This window comes from Taurulus bubalis, assembly GCF_910589615.1.
Source record: "Taurulus bubalis genome assembly, chromosome: 14".
Lineage (NCBI taxonomy): Eukaryota > Metazoa > Chordata > Actinopteri > Perciformes > Cottidae > Taurulus > Taurulus bubalis.
In genome coordinates, this window is record NC_136602.1 from 5,679,693 (window position 1) to 5,697,111 (window position 17,419).

The 17,419-nt window shown below is 40.7% G+C and overlaps 1 protein-coding gene across 1 annotated transcript; it reads left to right on the forward strand.

The window, feature by feature from the left end:
- Window positions 1-580: 580 nt before the first annotated feature.
- LOC306747208 (bone morphogenetic protein receptor type-1A-like) lies at window positions 581-15,822 on the forward strand (the record flags this gene model as incomplete). Its single annotated transcript, XM_079230233.1, has 11 exons — window positions 581-647; window positions 8,912-9,074; window positions 9,301-9,400; window positions 10,339-10,438; window positions 10,525-10,612; window positions 10,754-10,889; window positions 11,682-11,874; window positions 12,648-12,945; window positions 13,494-13,669; window positions 14,969-15,099; window positions 15,697-15,822. 11 exons carry the CDS (start codon window positions 581-583, stop codon window positions 15,820-15,822), a joined length of 1,578 nt encoding a protein of 525 aa, XP_079086359.1.
- Between the last annotated feature and the right edge of the window lie 1,597 nt (window positions 15,823-17,419).

The window sequence follows — 17,419 nt, forward strand, 5'->3', positions numbered from 1 at the left end:
CAGAACATCTCTGGACAAATGATTTGGTAGTTAGTTGGACCGTCGCAGGCCAGCGCCGGGCCGGCTGGGGTCACCGGGTCACAGCACACTGAAGGGCGGGCCGGGGTGTAGAGAGGGAGAGAGCAAGCAAACCACCTGTAAGTTTCAAAACCAGGCCTCACTCTGATCCCGTAGACTAATCGGACACATCACTGAATATGTTCATCACTCTGGATCAAAACGTCCACTGATCAGCTGCTGTTTTAAATCAACGTAACTCTGTATCTTCTTCTTCTTCTCCTCCTTCAGGGTTTTGGACCCAAAGAGCCAGTGAGACAGAAGAAGACCTGGTATTGTGATCACCTCCCATCGTCTTCCCCTCTTTTGCATCGCTGCTGCTCGTTTTTTTCCTGCGGATCATCCTTCTCTCCGAGGCCTCTTCTGGCCGGCCGGAGCTACTCCTCCAATTCCCCCCACCTCCCTCGACTCCTGCTGTGAATTAAAGACTTTTATCAAGACTCTGACTATCTGCTGACCAGAAAGCTCCTGATCAGAGGCCGGCCCGGTCCGGGCCCAGTTCCGGTCCAGTCTCTGCTGCAGGATGGCCAGTCTTCCGCTCTGTTGGGCCGTGTTGGCCGCCGCTCTGCTGCTGACCCTCAGGGCCGACGGTAAGACATTCAACATCCGTTTCACGGCTCGGCTGAAAGCTTCTATGTTGTTATTCATAGAAAACACCTGAGGAAACTTTTCCTGTTTCTAGAAAGTGTAGATGGTTGGTACACATACTCTGGTTGACATTCATACACACAGAAAAGGTATATTATTATAACTTGGGGGTCTGATATGCAGATGAGGTCACAAGCAGCTTGCTGAGAGGATTTGAAATCAGCTTTTTAAGTTTTATTGGAATAAGAATTTATATATTTTTTTAAATCATGCGCTCTATTTATGTTGCTTGACCTTTTAAACTTCATGAACTTTGACCTTTGCAAGACTGCACATTGATTAAACTTGTCATTCAGCACAGTTGTATACACAGGAAGCACTTAAAAGTTTGACAGATGATCGCCGATTGATCGGTGATTGACTTGTAAAAATGAGATTCGTGAGCCGTCGAGTTTTAATTTGTAAGCTGTAAGAGAATCCAGGTGACGCTGCACACTTTAAACTTCTGGTTCCCTGTGCAAGCTGTTTGTGCAAATGAAAGCACTAAATTCAAAGTCAAAGTCCTGACCCAGGTTATATTCAACAGATAAGGATGAGCAATAGATTAATCAATATCTACTCCTACACGTAGCTCATGGATCTTCTTTCCTTAGTATCTTTGGATTGTGAGCATACTCGCATGTATGAGGGGGGAAAAAGTGCGGCGACGACCAGGGCATTTAAAAAAAAAATTAAAAAAAAGTATTGTCCCAAATATAAGACGACATCTTGTCCTGGAACGAGAGAATAACCAGTTTAACCTTCTTACAGATTGTATGTCTGCTGCAGTCGTATCGATTCATCACTTGAGATCAATACCTTCACTAATCAGCTGATGTTCAGGAGTTTATGAACTTGTTTTACCACCAAGGAAGTAAATTAAGACCAACTCATCTGTCAAAAAGCCCAAACTTGCCAGCGTCACGGATGATGAGGAGCTCACAAAGAAAGTCTTTAAACTGACTAATAGACAAGCAACTCAATAGATTTCCAGTCGGTATGGTAGATTTCTGTGCTGTGCGATTACTTGATGTGAATTAGATTATACTACGTGACGACGCCATCTTTGAAATACGCGAAAATCTTCCTCCACGGTGATGCGATGCATACTTCTGTAACTTTACGCTGCAAAACCATTTCATGATTACAACATGTCAAATTTCTCTGATTTATCCTTGTTTTTTTTTGTCTTTAAACTCTGAGGGCGTCTCAGCTGCGGAGTTATTCATTAACCCTTCGGGTTGTTTTCGGGGAGATAAGCAGTACATTAACATTTAAAGCCATTATGCCTCTCCTCTGTAATCAGAACCCCCCTCCCTCCCTGTGCACACAGATCTGTATCCGAGGACTTTTGTTTAAAGCTGTGATTAAGTTTCAATTGGCTGATAATGTGGAGACTTTAGAGATTATGCCGTGGAAACAATAGAGAATGCTCTAAAACAAAAACAGACCCGGACAGGAACATTTTCACTCCTTTAAACTTCTGAAAGAACTTAGCTTTGTTTCTGACGGAGACATTTCCAGATGGATGGCTCTGTGTTTGGGAAGCTAACTAGTTGATTTATTGTTTTCTAAAATGGTGTTTGGTAAGAGGAAGTCTTTTTAATTAAAACAAGCTTAAAGTGGCAGTATTTTATGCTTTGAAAAAAAAAAAAAAAAAAAAAAAATCTATATCAGTTTACACTATATTTAGAATATTTTCACATATTTATTAAACCAATTTAGACTTTATTGTTTTGGTTTTTGGGCTGTTGGTTTGACAAAAACCAACAGCAACAGTTCTTCCATTGCCAGACTTAAAGAGAGCAAGTATTTGTGGCCCTGCCTCTAATCCAATAACACTATTTCATACAAAAAAACCCAAATGGCCTTTTCCACCCCACATGTTTTTCCTTATGTGAAACAAAGATTGGATCATATTTGAACGTCGTACAGGTTTTAAATCTCTTTTTTTTTGGTGTGAGAAGGGCGGTTTATTGCGGAGAAATGGCTAAAACAGAAAAATAGATTTCCTCAGCAGTGTATGTGTCCAAAGTCACAAAAACGGCCGCCCTGAACATGAGAAAGTCACCGTCTGACCTACAACCGCACAGAGCAGGCTGATAAGAGCAGGGCGGCGCTCTGCAGGGTTACTGGCTGTGATTGACTCAGACCGTGTGACAATCAGGGGAGGAAAAGGAGAGACCGGCTCTGTCTTCTTATCGAACTGTTTTTCCACTTGTTTATTCACATTTTTAAACTTCACCTTCACTTACTCTGTTTCCAATGGATTTATTTTAGTGTCACTTAAAAGCACGAGTGCACCCCTCAAAAAGCTTTCGCACTAACTTTAAATCTCCCAGTGATGGTCTGAACGTGGCAGTGGATGTTTTCGGGCCCTCCGACTCTCCCCCTCTATCCCATCCACCGCTCGTCCCTGCAGGAAGCTGTTGAGCTGATTGTTGCCGCTCTTATTTCCTCTCGGCACATTAACTGCTTCCTGTATGGCGCTGTACGAGCCGTCGGCGGCGCTAAATGCTCCAAACAGCCATTGTTCTCCGGAAATATCCTTCAGTCCCTCTGGAGACACGGTCGCCCTTTTGAAACAGAGTTTATTTCCTCAATTAATCTTTTCTGCCACTGAGACGGAGAGTTGAGGCTGATTTCACACTTCAAATGTGTTTCTTGAATCTGATTTTAGTATTTAGACCAATGACCTATGAATTGCATTGTATGTTATTAGGGCTGCAGCTAACAATTCATGATTACTATGACTTGTTTTCTTTTCTTTTTTTTTTGACAACTAATTGATTAGTGGTGCTAAATAAAAATTTTAGAGCACAGATTCCCTCTGTGTGTGTGTGTGTTTGTTTGTTTGTTGTTATCGGAGCTTCTCCTTACTGAGTTGTTCTAGCCGGTCTGGCTGCTCGTGCTTTTAGTGCACGTGAGCGTGCCCTTCTGGTTGTTGGCGGTTACAGCTGATAACGCCGTCGGCGTGGAAACGTCGTAGCCCCCACCCTCCGGTTCCCTCTCAGGTAAACACTGTTAGCTCTGTCATTACTTTTGCAGTTGTTTGTTTGCACTTAGTCCCGTTAGCATCGCTGATGGGCGCCAGCTCAGGCGCCGCCATGTTGAGAGCCGTTGAAAGGGAATTTAAATGCTCCCAATCTCGTCTTTAGCACCTTTTCATCAATCAAAACACGAGGTCCCACGATGTCTTTGAATGTCCACAAACCAAAGAGATTCAGCGTACAATGATAGAAATGGCAAACAGTGAATCCTCACTGGAGGCTGGAACCAGAACATGTTTGACATGTTTCCTTGATTGACATTTATTTAATTATTAGATTCAATGTTGAGCAATAACTAACAAAAGCACATGGTTTCAGCACTAAACTTTTTTTTTGTTACTTCTAGTTTTGACTAAATTGAGACATATTTGGTCTCTTCTATACTGACAAACTAACTACAGCTTGATATATAATTTAATGTAGAGGTTTTGAACTTTTGCGGTTCACAAAGTGCTCTCTGGAGACCAAAACATGAAGGGCACAAAAGGTCAGGACATGAGAGGCCTTCAAAATAAGAGCATCACATAAATAAGAATGCTCCAGCATTGCTGCCAATCCAAATGTCCCAGTTTCTGTTAAACAAAAAAACATCAGAACTTAAATAATTGGCTAAACTAACCTGAAATGCCTTTTTAGTTGTGCATGTAGCTGTACAACTACTCTCGGGTGATCCACTAACAGGATGTGTATCGGGAATGGATCACGTTCTCTGGTCATCAGCTGCCTGTCGTCGTCTCCCGTCGACCTGCAGAAGTGATGGCGGCTTGTAACGAGAGGAAACCAAAGAAATCAGTCTCTGCTCTCAGCAGTTGAGATTCAGTGAGGATATTTAGGATGTTTATTTGGATAATTAAATGTCAGCCAGGTTCCTCCTGAAATACTTTCTACTCTAACGTTGCTTTTAAAACAAGTCTCCACATGTCGTGATGAGCATGTCATCAAACAATCAAATCTATGACTTTTTGGCCGGGTGAACGTCGCACTATAGATTTTGGACCCACAATTTTTTTTAATGGCACAATAAATGTCTCTTTCCATGTCTGTTGGTGCTCATTTTTTGACTATTATTAAGAGGGCTAAATTGTCACGTCTTGATGGAAAAAATTTGGCAAATTTTATCTTCTACTATTGTGAATCGATTCTCAAATGCCCCAAAATTCTTTCTGTAATAATGTCAGTTAATAACGTGCGTTTGCCGAAACCAAAAGGTGGAATTTATCTTGTAGTTCAGATAGAAAAGGCAGTATTTAGGCGAATTTGGGATTCAATAACTTAATAATGAGCTTTGCAATATGGAGATTGAAGCATTGTGTGAACGCTTTGTACTCCACCTTCAACGGACCAGGGAACATTTTCCCCTCCATACTCTCTTTTCACCACCAAGAAAAACAATGAACCTGTCATGCTGGTCCTTAAATTACACTTTAATTCCATTGTTCTCAAACAGAAAAAAATACTGTACCATGCGCAAATCGATGCAGTAAACGTTTTCAATAAAAGAAGCCGTATATTGTTTCACTTTTCTCAGCTTTCGACAGTGACCTTCATCAAGACCATTGAGCTTCAATGCCAGTTATGTGTCGTATTATATTCCAGTGGAGGAACGAGCCAGCGGGTTGGTGCAGTGGAATCAAACGAGGAAAAGAAAACCAGTGCCCTCCTTTCTGTTTCGTGAATTGATTCTGACTTGAATCCTGCACGCAGTATATCATTTTCACCCTCTCAGCCTCGGAGGCAGTTTGTCCCCGTTTGCTTTCTCGTCTCGTACGCTCGCTCTTCCTCTCCTCCCCCTCTTCCTCCTCCGTTTCCAAGGTCGGAGGAGGGAGTGGAGCCGAGGGAGGTGACACCGATCGTCCGCTCGGGGTTTCATTGTGGTCGACAGCTGGGCCGTCCTCTCTTCCCTCCCTCGTCTCTTATTTGTCTCCGTTTGGACGAGCAAAAACATTTTCACCTTTTTTTTTAAACCGTATTGTTTCAATTAGAAAAGTGTTTTAAAAGGTGGTTGTCGGATCCCAAAACTTACTATTTTTGATATCGGTTTAGAAATGTTACTACAAAACACCTTTTTTATAGCAAAAGCTCGAAATATATATTTTGTATAAGCACAAGCGGACTTAAATAAAACACAATCTGAAAGTTGCAAGATTATAACTCAATTTCAGTGTTTGACAGTTTTGATCCAGTGACGTCTCATCAGAGGTGGGATTTCCCTTACACCAAATAACAGACACACTTTAACCATTTAAATATCACCAACTGATCGTATCATCCACAACCAGAAAACGATTGTTGAGATGGACTTTAAAGTGTTACAGCTGTCACTCATTTAGCCCAGGAAACAACAACACCCCTGTCCTCAGCCTTGCTGTAAAGTCAGTGTGTACAGAGCATTCGTTTGTTTTACAACGCATGCCATACCAGACGGGTGGAGTTTATCACCTCAGGGTAGTTCAGAGTCAGTCTGGTACATTTCCAACACAGAGCCGAAGATAGCAATAACTTTCAGATACCGTTTAACCGCCTCCATCTACACTTGAAAAAAAAAAAAAATTGGGACGGGCCAGGTGGTAAAACAAGCATTTTTCGGGCCTATATATATATATATGTGTGTTACTATATATATATATATATATATATATACACACACACACACACACACACACACACTTTTTTTAGTTTTAATACTTACGGTACATTTTCAGAATTATACTTTCATACGTTAACTAAAGTAAAAACAATTCAATTCAGGACTTTCTACTTATAACACTATTTACAGTGTTGTATTTGTACTTTTACTGAAGTAAAGGATCTGAATACTTCCTCCACCACAGTTTTTTTTACTAAAGCAAGGAGGAAGCAGTTTAAAGATGTATTTATTATCCCAAAGGGCTGTTTCTTGTTATCGCCGTCTTAATTATTCTTTACCATATTTTTACGGTGTGGGTATCCGTTGACTTTGATCAAACAGTCTTTATTTCTCTGCATATTTGCAGTCGGTGAGTCATTGTTGACTCGCTCAACGTCGTAAAGATTCTCTGCAGGAGAGCAGAGCAGATAACTTTGTCTTTGCGCCCACTTTAAAAAGAGTAAAAACAAACGCTCCCCAGTCTGCTTCCGCCCACATTCCTACCTTTTTATTCTTTCATCCATACATAATTTCCTCTTTAAGGTGTTGACGTTTCAAAACCAAAACGGTTGGTTCAGTTATCAACCGTGTACCTACTATATATTTTGTATTGTGTTTCTTTTAGGATTGCAACTAGCGATTGTTTTCCTGATCAATTAATCTGCTAATTAGTTTTCTGATTCATTTATTTGTCGAGAAAATGTTCAACAACTATGAAATAGCCACACAGAACCCACGGTGAGGTCTTCAATTGTTTTCTTCAACCAAAAGTCTAAAACTTAAAGATATAAATATGGCGGAAGCAGCAAATCGTTACATTTAAGAAGCTGCAGAATGAAACAATGACTCGATTAACAAGATGGACGCCGATACCTTTTCTTTTTTTTTTACTTTCGATTCATTCTTTCAACGTTTTCGTTTCCTTTTTTTTGTTTTATAAACTTTAATACGCTTCATATTTGCAGACGGTGAGTCATGCTTGACTGCCTCTTAGTCGTAAAGTTTCTCTGCATGAGGTGAGCAGTTCACTTTGTGTCAGCAGACCACACCGACTGCTTCCACCCAAAAAACTGAGCGTCCGTGTTCACCGTTTCCTCCGGCAACAGGTTAGGTGTTTTAAAATGAGAGAGAGGACGGCCGCTGAAAGATCAGAGTGTTTTATCAGGCTTGCTGCTGCTGCATGTAAATAAACAGGCGGCCTGAAACAGCGCTGTGACTTTAAGAGTCTGATTACCCAGCGTGCTCTCTGCCAGACCTCAGTCTCCACTCTGACTGCCGGTACAATTAAGCACACATGTGGATGGAGACAGAAACAAGAGCAGCCATTTTCCAGCCTCAGCACACCCACCATTCCCTTTACTTCTCCTTCCTCCTTGCTTCAGGCACGCATAACTTTTTTTTAATATATTTTTTTTAGCCAATCAGAGCCGCCCTAAGCCGAGAGAGGGATGCGCCGACTCAGCTTGGTGTGAGGCAGCTCATCAAAGTCGTGTTTTTCCATTTTTATTCTGTTTTCTCACTCTTGGCGTCCCTCAAACATGAGTCTTCCAGTCCGCAGAATCACAGCAGACGTCTTCTGTGGTGGCCGGAGAGAAAAAGAGAGAGAGACGCGCAGACAGACAGACTGTTGCCGGGGTTACCAGGCAGCTCAAAGTGTAGCTGTGCAGGTTGTTCATGTCCAGACATGACAACATGACTGTCTGCACACCTCAGACTGTTTTTACTTTGAGCTTAAAGAGAGAGGAGAGACGGGGGGGTTGATAAGTAAAAGAAGTGCACGGTAATAAAGAGAAGGGAGTGAGGGAGGAGAGAAGAAAGAGGATTAAAGGAGATAAACAAAAGACAGTTATGGTGGACTGATAAGAGGGATAGAAAGAGCTGAATGAGAAGGCAGAGGGATGGAGGGATTAAGACGTTTCTTCTCTTTCTGACCTCTTTACCTCTCGGTTCATTTCATAAACATTTGAAAGAACATCGTCTCCGTCTGTTAAAGCTGAATTGATCAGTCGATCGACAGAAAACGAATAAACTAACCAAGCGTTTGTATGCTTAAAATCACACTATACGCAGAAAAGCACATTTAAAAAGGAGCCATTAGCAGCAATGTATTATTGATCACAATATCCTGATTTTTTTTTTTACAGACCAAGCAATTCATCAGAAAATATCGACAGATTAAAAATATGCCTTAATATGTCTTATTTGTTTTCATAAGAATTTTTATAATAGTAAATAGTAATCCTGACCAGGACTATTTAAAAATGCCGAAATTGTAAAGACTGACGAGACACACTCAGCTATATAAATAGCCTGTGGTCCTTTTATGAACCTCTTCTTCCTCCTCCTGTTGTCCTGCTGATAGAGGAGGAATGTTTCACCTCCTGCAGGAGTCGCTCTGATAAATCTGACCTGAAGTCTGCTGTGTTGAACTTACATCAAGACTATTAAATGAGATTACATTGTATCTCCTTCTTTTCCAGTATTGACTGAATAATTATTATCTTTCTTTCTTTACACCCAACTTTAAACTTGTTTTTGTTTCTCCTTCCAGCTGCAGGTCAGAACCCGGACCACGTCCTGCAGGGGACGGGGGTGAAACCGGAGGCTCGGCGGCCCGGCGAGGACTCGACCATTGCGCCCGAGGACGCCGCCCGCTTCCTCAGCTGCTACTGCTCCGGACACTGTCCTGAGGACGCCATCAACAACACCTGCCAGTGAGTAGAGAAGGAATCTTACCAAGGGCCCCAAAACATTCAGTCCGGCCTCGAGGACCGTAGGACTGAAGCTGATCAGCCACAGAAGGTTAAAGTCATTGTTATTGATCCGTACGACTGATCTCTCTGTGTGTGTGTGTGTGTGTGTGTGTGTGTGTGTGTGTGTGTGTGTGTGTGTGTGTGTGTGTGTGTGTGTGTGTGTCTGTCTGTGTGTGTGTGTCCTCAGAACCAACGGTCAGTGTTTCGCCATCATCGAGGAGGAGCATGGTGAGACCAGCCTCACCTCCGGCTGCATGAAGTATGAAGGATCACACTTCCAGTGCAAGGTACACACACACTCACACACTCTCTCTCCGTCTGTGTTTACATCAACAGATGAAATCAGATGTTTACTTCAGTACAGTTCTGCTGTTCTTTGGATTCATGCTCGACTTGAGTTTCTTCTTTTTTAATACAAGATTCGCACATTTTATTTAAGGTCAACATATCAGTCAATTTAATAGACAACGCACATCTGAATAAGTCAAAAGGAGAGGAGGTTCAATGTCTGAAGAGCCAAATGTGCGATTTGATAAATATTAAAAAAGAAATACAGTTCTTGTGTTCGGGTTGGGGAAAATGACACCAGGTGACGGCCTTAAGGTGTGGCTTTAAAACACTATGAAGTGGTCTGGTAAAATGTTAAAAAAAACAAGATCTGGGAATAAAAATACTCCAACTTCAGAGTCGAGAGTAATTTATGAAGCTTTCAGTGAGAAGTCCTGCTTTTAAGAGTGTGACGTTACTGTTTCACGTCATTCTCCACCAAAAAATTGAAATTAAGATGAACCGATGTAGTTTTCTGATAATAGTTGGGGGGGACTGAACAATATGAGGTATTTATTTATATATATATTTGCAATAATATAATGCAAAAAGAAATGAATACATGAACGCAGCTTGTTTTTAAGCGACGGAAATTAATTAACAAAGGAGCTGAACAAGTGATTTTCAAGCTAAATTACTGCGATGAGGTTGTGAGCACCTTGTTTCATGTGGAGAGATTTTTGTAATGAGCTCATAGTATGCAGAAAATATGCTCATGTCTCTGACCGACTGGCATCTCCTAACTGGCCAGGATTCCTCTGCAGTGCTTCTAAATATTTGCAGTGAGAGGAGTAATTAAAATGCTTTTACACGTAGGTCTAAAAGAAGATCCACATTTGTGTCATTGTGACTACTGCGAGACAGAAAACGAGGTTTAATTGATTGTTTTGATCGGCAGGACTCTCCCAACGCTCAGACCAGGAGGACAATCGAGTGCTGCAGCACCGACTTCTGCAACCGAGACCTGCAGCCCACCCTGCCCCCTGAGCCTCGAGCCGGTAACATTCACCCTCCCCACAGATGAGAGATTCAGGTGTTTGTCAGGTGAACGTAGAGTCAACCTCCAGTGTTTTTGTTTTCCCAGATGCCAGCCCTCACTGGCTGGCCTTCCTCATCTCCATGACGGTCTGCTGCTGCACTCTGATATGTGTCTCCGTGGTCTGTTACTACAGGTAGGGCACAAAAAAAACTAATTTTAAGACTTTTATGCCGTGTAACCTTTTAATAAAAGTAGTCTCTCAGGTAGAAGTTGACAGGATGTTGTAATAAACTGCCTGTTATTCTGTATTTAGTCATATCATTTTGTGTGTCAGGTATAAGTGGCAGAGTGAGCGTCAGCGGTATCACAAGGATCTGGAGCAGGAGGTCTTCATCCCGGTTGGAGAGTCTCTCAAAGACCTCATCCACCAATCACAGAGCTCCGGCAGCGGCTCCGGGCTCCCCCTGCTGGTAGGGACACGACACTGCACCTAGAGGACAAACACAATTACATAAAACATAATACTTTGCATATTGTGTTTGTTTATATTGTTGCACGAAGGATTAAATATTAATATGGCAGCCAGATTTCTGCAGAAACTAAATAACATTGAATACTGAAAATGTCATCCTTCTCAGACACGTTCATGTTTTTTTTCCTCCTGATACTTTGTAGCTCTATGTGTGATGTTACAATATTTGAATTTTGATTCTGACCAAAATAATATACTTTTTTGGTATACCTTTAATGAAAGAAACCAAAGTTTTTCATGCTAAATGAGAAACTCTTGAAATAAAAAAACATGTTAATATCAGTTTTTATTAGAGTAAATTGGCAAATGCTCTTGAGATGTAGTGGAAATAGTTAAAGAAGTTTTTTTGAAAGTCAACCAAAATAGGTTCTGTTGGGTAGTAGTAATAGTCGGGCTGAAAGTAGTACAATTAATTGATTATCAAAATACTTTCTGATTCATATTCTGTCAACTAATCTAAAGATTTTAGAATCTGGATTAACGCATTGACTTCACCGTGGACTGAAAGTACTCTGACTTTCCCAACTCGCTTCTGCATTGTTTATTTCTTTTCTTTTTTGGGCGCCACAATGTGTTTTGTAACGCTTGTAAACTGAATGTAAACCGTTAGTTTCATATGGAATTATTTCTCTGGTGAAATATTTGATGAGCAGCAAAACATCCACTCATCATGAAACCCTCTCTCTCTCGCTCTCTCGCCACTCTTTGTCTTCCTCTCTCGCACGCTCAGGTGCAGCGGACCATCGCCAAGCAGATCCAGATGGTGCGTCAGATCGGTAAGGGCCGGTACGGCGAGGTGTGGCTGGGCCGCTGGCGGGGAGAGAAGGTGGCCGTCAAAGTCTTCTTCACCAGAGAGGAAGCCAGCTGGTTCAGAGAGACGGAGATCTACCAGACGGTCCTGATGAGACACGAAAACATCCTGGGTACCAAATCACATCCTTCACTCATACTTAACTTATTCAACAGGTTCCTTTTTAAAGGCGGTTCGGAAAAGTGAATAAAAGAAAAACGGAACATTTGGTTGTTTGAAGCAATCCTTTTAATTGCAAACATCAGCTTGAACATCTGAACTGTGAGCTCAGAGCGACGGACGAAGACTGCAGGACTCCAGGACCGATCGATAAGTCGATTGATTTTTAATTTGGTTGATGATTTAAACTAATGACGGCGAGCGGCGTCTATCAGTCGGATGAGACAGACGGCGCTCTGATGGACTGAAGTCACACTAATTAGTTTAGAGAGGAAGAGGTGTGTGTGTGTGTTTGTGTTCATTACAGAAGTTAATGGAGCCGCAGGAAAAATACTTTAGAAAACTTTGCTAAGCATTTTGCACAAGCTTGCATATGGAAATAATCAATTCAGGCTAAAAATACTGTGACATTAATACATTTTAAAAAGAAAATCAAGGATACCGTTGACTTTAAAGCAAAATTAAAGATGAGGGAGTCTTAAGATCTTTAAGGAATTTACAGAAGTGGCTGGTAGACATTTATGTAATAATTAAAGAGCTACTTTATTATACATGTTAAGCTCTAGTTAAAGGTATCAGTGATCTCCTGTAAGAGAAAATTAAACACAAGAGCTTTTAAAAAGTGAAATGAATGATGTCCTGGATTAACTGGATACAATTTCTTTCAGTTTTCATCAGTGGAGGTTTGACCTGTCAATCATCTTTCTCTCTCTCTCCGCCCTGCAGGCTTCATCGCGGCCGACATTAAAGGCACCGGCGCCTTCACGCAGCTCTTCCTCATCACCGACTACCACGAGGTCGGTTCGCTGTACGACTACCTGAAGATGACCACGCTGGACACGCAGACTCTGCTGCGACTGGCGTACTCCGCCGCCTGCGGCCTCTGCCACCTGCACACCGAGATCTACGGCACGCAGGGGAAGCCGGCCATCGCCCACCGAGACCTGAAGAGCAAGAACATCCTGATGAAGAAGAACGGCGCCTGCTGCATCGCCGACCTCGGCCTCGCCGTCAAGTTCAACAGGTGCGCTGACGTTGTGCAACACAAGGAGCATTATAATAAGTTAACTTGATTTTTTTTTTTTAGGTCACTCAGGGTTCTTACGGTCATGTAAAACCTCGAAAAGTCATGGGATTTTAAAATGGTTATTTCCAGGCCTGGAAAGGTCCTTGGAAAAGTCATGGAAATGTGTTATATTCATGTGTTCATGTCGTTCATTTTCGCTGAGTTTGAAATAATGAATATGCTTTTCAAAGAAAGATGTTAAAAATATAAGCAGGCATACATACAGGCATCTATATAAATGTTTATTCTTTTAGTCAAACTATTGTCTCTCATTCTTTTGTGTCATTTAAGGTTTACTGTATGCTGTGGAATTGTCATTGTTAGTTTAAATGCTACATTTTCTCACTTTTCCATGTATACACTGAGATTTCATAAAATGTTTGGTTATGGAAATCTGGTTTAAAGTCATGGACATCCATTGGTCAAAATGTGTATGAACCCTGTCACTGTATAAACTAGTGTGACCTGATCATGTGACTGACGGCACTCTTTTTTTGTTGCCACAGCGACACTAACGAGGTGGACGTCCCTCTGAGCACCCGGGTCGGGACGAGGCGCTACATGGCCCCCGAGGTCCTGGACGACAGCCTCAACAAGAACCACTTCCAGGCTTACATCATGGCCGACATGTACAGCTACAGCCTCGTCATCTGGGAGATGGCCAGACGCTGCGTCACCGGAGGTACGTACACACACACACACACACACACACACACACGCACACACACACACACACACACACACACACTGTGTTTTATTGGATTGCATTAAAATGTACATGTTTTCCTAAAGGGGACACTGAGTGTATGTTTGTATATGTTTTTGTTATCGAGGAAAATTAACACATTAATAGGATTTCAAACTATTGAGGCAGATCTTTAGTGACTCTAAAGAGGCCTAAATGAGTCCATCAATAGAAATTGAACTGGCAACTTTAAATCGTTTCAGTAATTTTTCAAGCAAAAAAGCCAAATGTTTTCTCAGGTGTCGTGGCCTGTGTGTTGTGGGCGTTTTGTCAATCTCTTCATATTTTAGGATTAATTGAAAATGTTTTCAATTTGTATTATTCATTTAATCTGTTGATTATCTTGATTAATCATTCAAATGTAAAAAGAAAATGGGAAGAAATATCTTGGAATGGATGACTTTCTTTTTAATATATGGCAGTAGATTGAATATTTTAAGGTTTTGGACTTTGTCGGACAAAAACAGCTAATTGAAGAAGCTGTGAAAGCCTGTTTTCAGTGTTTTAATATATATGGGCATGTGCAAGCATAGATTATTTCCATTATATCAATTAATCTTTGAAATATTAAATTACTTTTTTTTTATTTAGAAGCTAAAACCAAAGAATGTAATGTATATATAATTTAAAAAAGCATTAGTCAATTATCATAATAGTTCATTTTTTGTAAACTAATTGATGCTGTTCTGTTTGTCAGTATTTATCCCTAATTTAGTATCCGAACACATTTCTGTCGTTTTCTGCGAGTGGAGATCATCTGTGGCTTAATACTCAGGTGTGATTGGCCAGTGAAAACATTCAAAACTTTTATCTTTTGGAGTTGACGTCAGCTCTTTCCTCATGAAATCAGCACAGAGCAGAATTAGTTAGTTTATTAAATGAAGTGGCTCCACCTGCTGGTCAAAACATGTTTCTGCAGACAGACCAGAGCCTCCATTCCCATCCGTACCAAAAGATTATTAAAACATTAGTGAAAAACATATTTAAGTATTTTACCAGAAAAAGATTTACAGGCCTTAAAATAATAATAATAATAATAATAATAATAATAATAATAGAAAGGATAACTATTCAAACTATTGAATATACAATAAATCTTTGAAGAGATTCGGTGGACATTTTCTAAACAAAACAATTAAATGATTAATCAACAAGGTATTGGGCGTGTTATTAGACAATGGAATGATAATTGTTTTGTAGTAATATACTTTATTACTGTATTCATTCTCTGCTCAGGTATCGTGGAGGACTACCAGCTGCCGTACTATGAGATGGTTCCCTCTGACCCGTCGTATGAAGACATGCTGGAGGTGGTTTGTGTTAAAGGAATGCGGCCGACGGTGTCCAACCGCTGGAACAGTGACGAGGTGAGACTTCATCCAAAACCCCAAAATAGGACATTTATTGTGACATAAAACGGAATAAAATGCATACAAAATTATGTTACAACTTTTTATTTCATTTAAATTGTTTATTTTGTGCAACCATTAAAAAATGTAACTTTGCTGTCATGAATGATGATAAAAAAGCATTTATCTTATTATAAAAGTCAAAAGATTAATGAGAAGAAAATCACGTTACTGTAATATCTAAAACTGAGAAAAACATTTTTCGAGAAAATTACTGAAATGAATAAGGTACAAATGATCTTTTTATTATATTATTAATATGTATTGTTGTTCCAGCAGCAAATAGTGAAACAAGAGGCATTACTTAATGAAAAGTATAATAAATAAGTAATCAAATAGGAAAGATATCATTTAAAAGGAAAACTAAAATAAGACGTAATCGAACTATGAAAATAGTTGAGAATACATTTTCTGTAGCTCGACTTATTAATGAATCGATTATTCAATACTGCTCTTCACTTTTCTGAAACCATCAGAAACGTTAAAAAGCTCCGGCGCTGTGAGGAGGTTTTCCTGACCGTGTGTGTGTGTGTGTGTGTTGTCGTGTTTCCGCAGTGCCTTCGGGCGATGCTGAAGCTGATGTCAGAGTGCTGGGCTCACAACCCCGCGTCCCGCCTCACCATCCTCAGAGTCAAGAAGACACTCGCCAAGATGGTGGAGTCCCAGGACATCAAGATCTGACCGCCCTCCTCCTCCTCTTCGTCCCGCCACCTGAACACACTCAACCTGACCTGGACTTGCTCAGGCTCAGTGCATCCCCTCTTCATCAGGAGGAGGAGGAGGAGGAGAAGCTGGGAGATAATAATGGACCCATGTCAGGGCTGAACTGTGCATCTCCTCCTTCCTCCATCTTCAGTCTGTCTGGAAACAAACATGGAGTCCTCCCTCCTCCTCCTCCTCCTCCTCCTCCTCCTCTTCCTCTCTCTGCCAGGTTTGACGCTTTCTGTGAAAGCCAAACGAGACGATAAAGAGGATTTTGATGGCGGGAAGAGAAGGGGGGCTCTCGATGCTCGTTGTGAATGAACACAGAATTTCTTTTTTTTTTAAAGGACGTCGCCTTCCTCCACTTTTGCCTGTTTCAAAACACTAAAAAAAAAAAGGCAATTTTTTTTTTGTTACTTTCTCTTCAGGACTGAGTTCTCCTGCCATATTGAAATATATCTCCACTCTAAAAAGTAGAGTTAATTATAAAAAAAAGGTACTATTATAATATGTGAATTTTAATGTGTAAATAAATGTTATCATTAGAATGCCGTGCCTACTCAAGAGAGGATTTAAAAAAAAACACCAGAACGCTATGCTGCAGTGGTGTTGACGTCCAGCCGACTCCAGGAGACGATGATGGAGTCACTGCGGAGACGTCTACCGTCCTGTCTGTCTGTCTGTCTGTCTGTCTGTCTGTCTGTCTGTCTGTCTGTCTGTCTGTCTGTCCATCCACATCCTGTCTGTCTGTCAGCTGTTTGTCTGGAGATTGATCGGTTATAAAGAGGTTGAGCTGCTCTGTTGTCACAAAGAAATCTGATTGGTTGAGTTAAACCTGAGTGGGTGGAGCCTAATTGACCAGAGGTCCAATAGAGAGGCAAAGTACCTCCCCTTCCGCTGTCCGACATGGGACATTAGTTCAGTAAAAATATAAATGGTAATCAACGGAGAGACGAATAGTTTTGATGCAATTTCAACGATTAAGTATTTTCATAGTTCAACAGTTTTACTACAAAATGCAGGTTTCTTGACATTTAAATTTACATTATATGTGTAATTCATGGCACAATTTGAACATTAGCAAAAGATTGTCTCTAACCGTTGACTACCATACATATTTTTTCCAAAATAAAGTCCTGTACGACTAAGAAAATGAGTAGTGTAGAACAACTTGAATTTTGTATTAATTAAGTTTGTTTAGATTCTTTAAGAGACGATTGTTTGACACCAGAAGAGGAAAAACCTCCTTGTGTGTCAAAATGAACGATGGCTTAAACTTCTGAGAGATGAAGATATAAATATGATGCAAAAATAATTATTCTTGGCCTTTTTTATTAGGTCAATGTCATTAAAATCAAACCTGTTCATATTTCCTTGATTTGTGTAAAAATAGTAATTTTGAATCGCCATCTCTTAATGCAAGCGTCTCATCCGGAGACGAAGGAAATGGAGTAAAGCTGTTATAACGCTGATTTATTTGAGTGTTTCTGTCACACAAACACAGTACAAAAAAACTGTGGACTTAAAATTTCTAAACATTTTTAAATGTAGTTTAAAAAAAGAGAGAAAAGAAGCC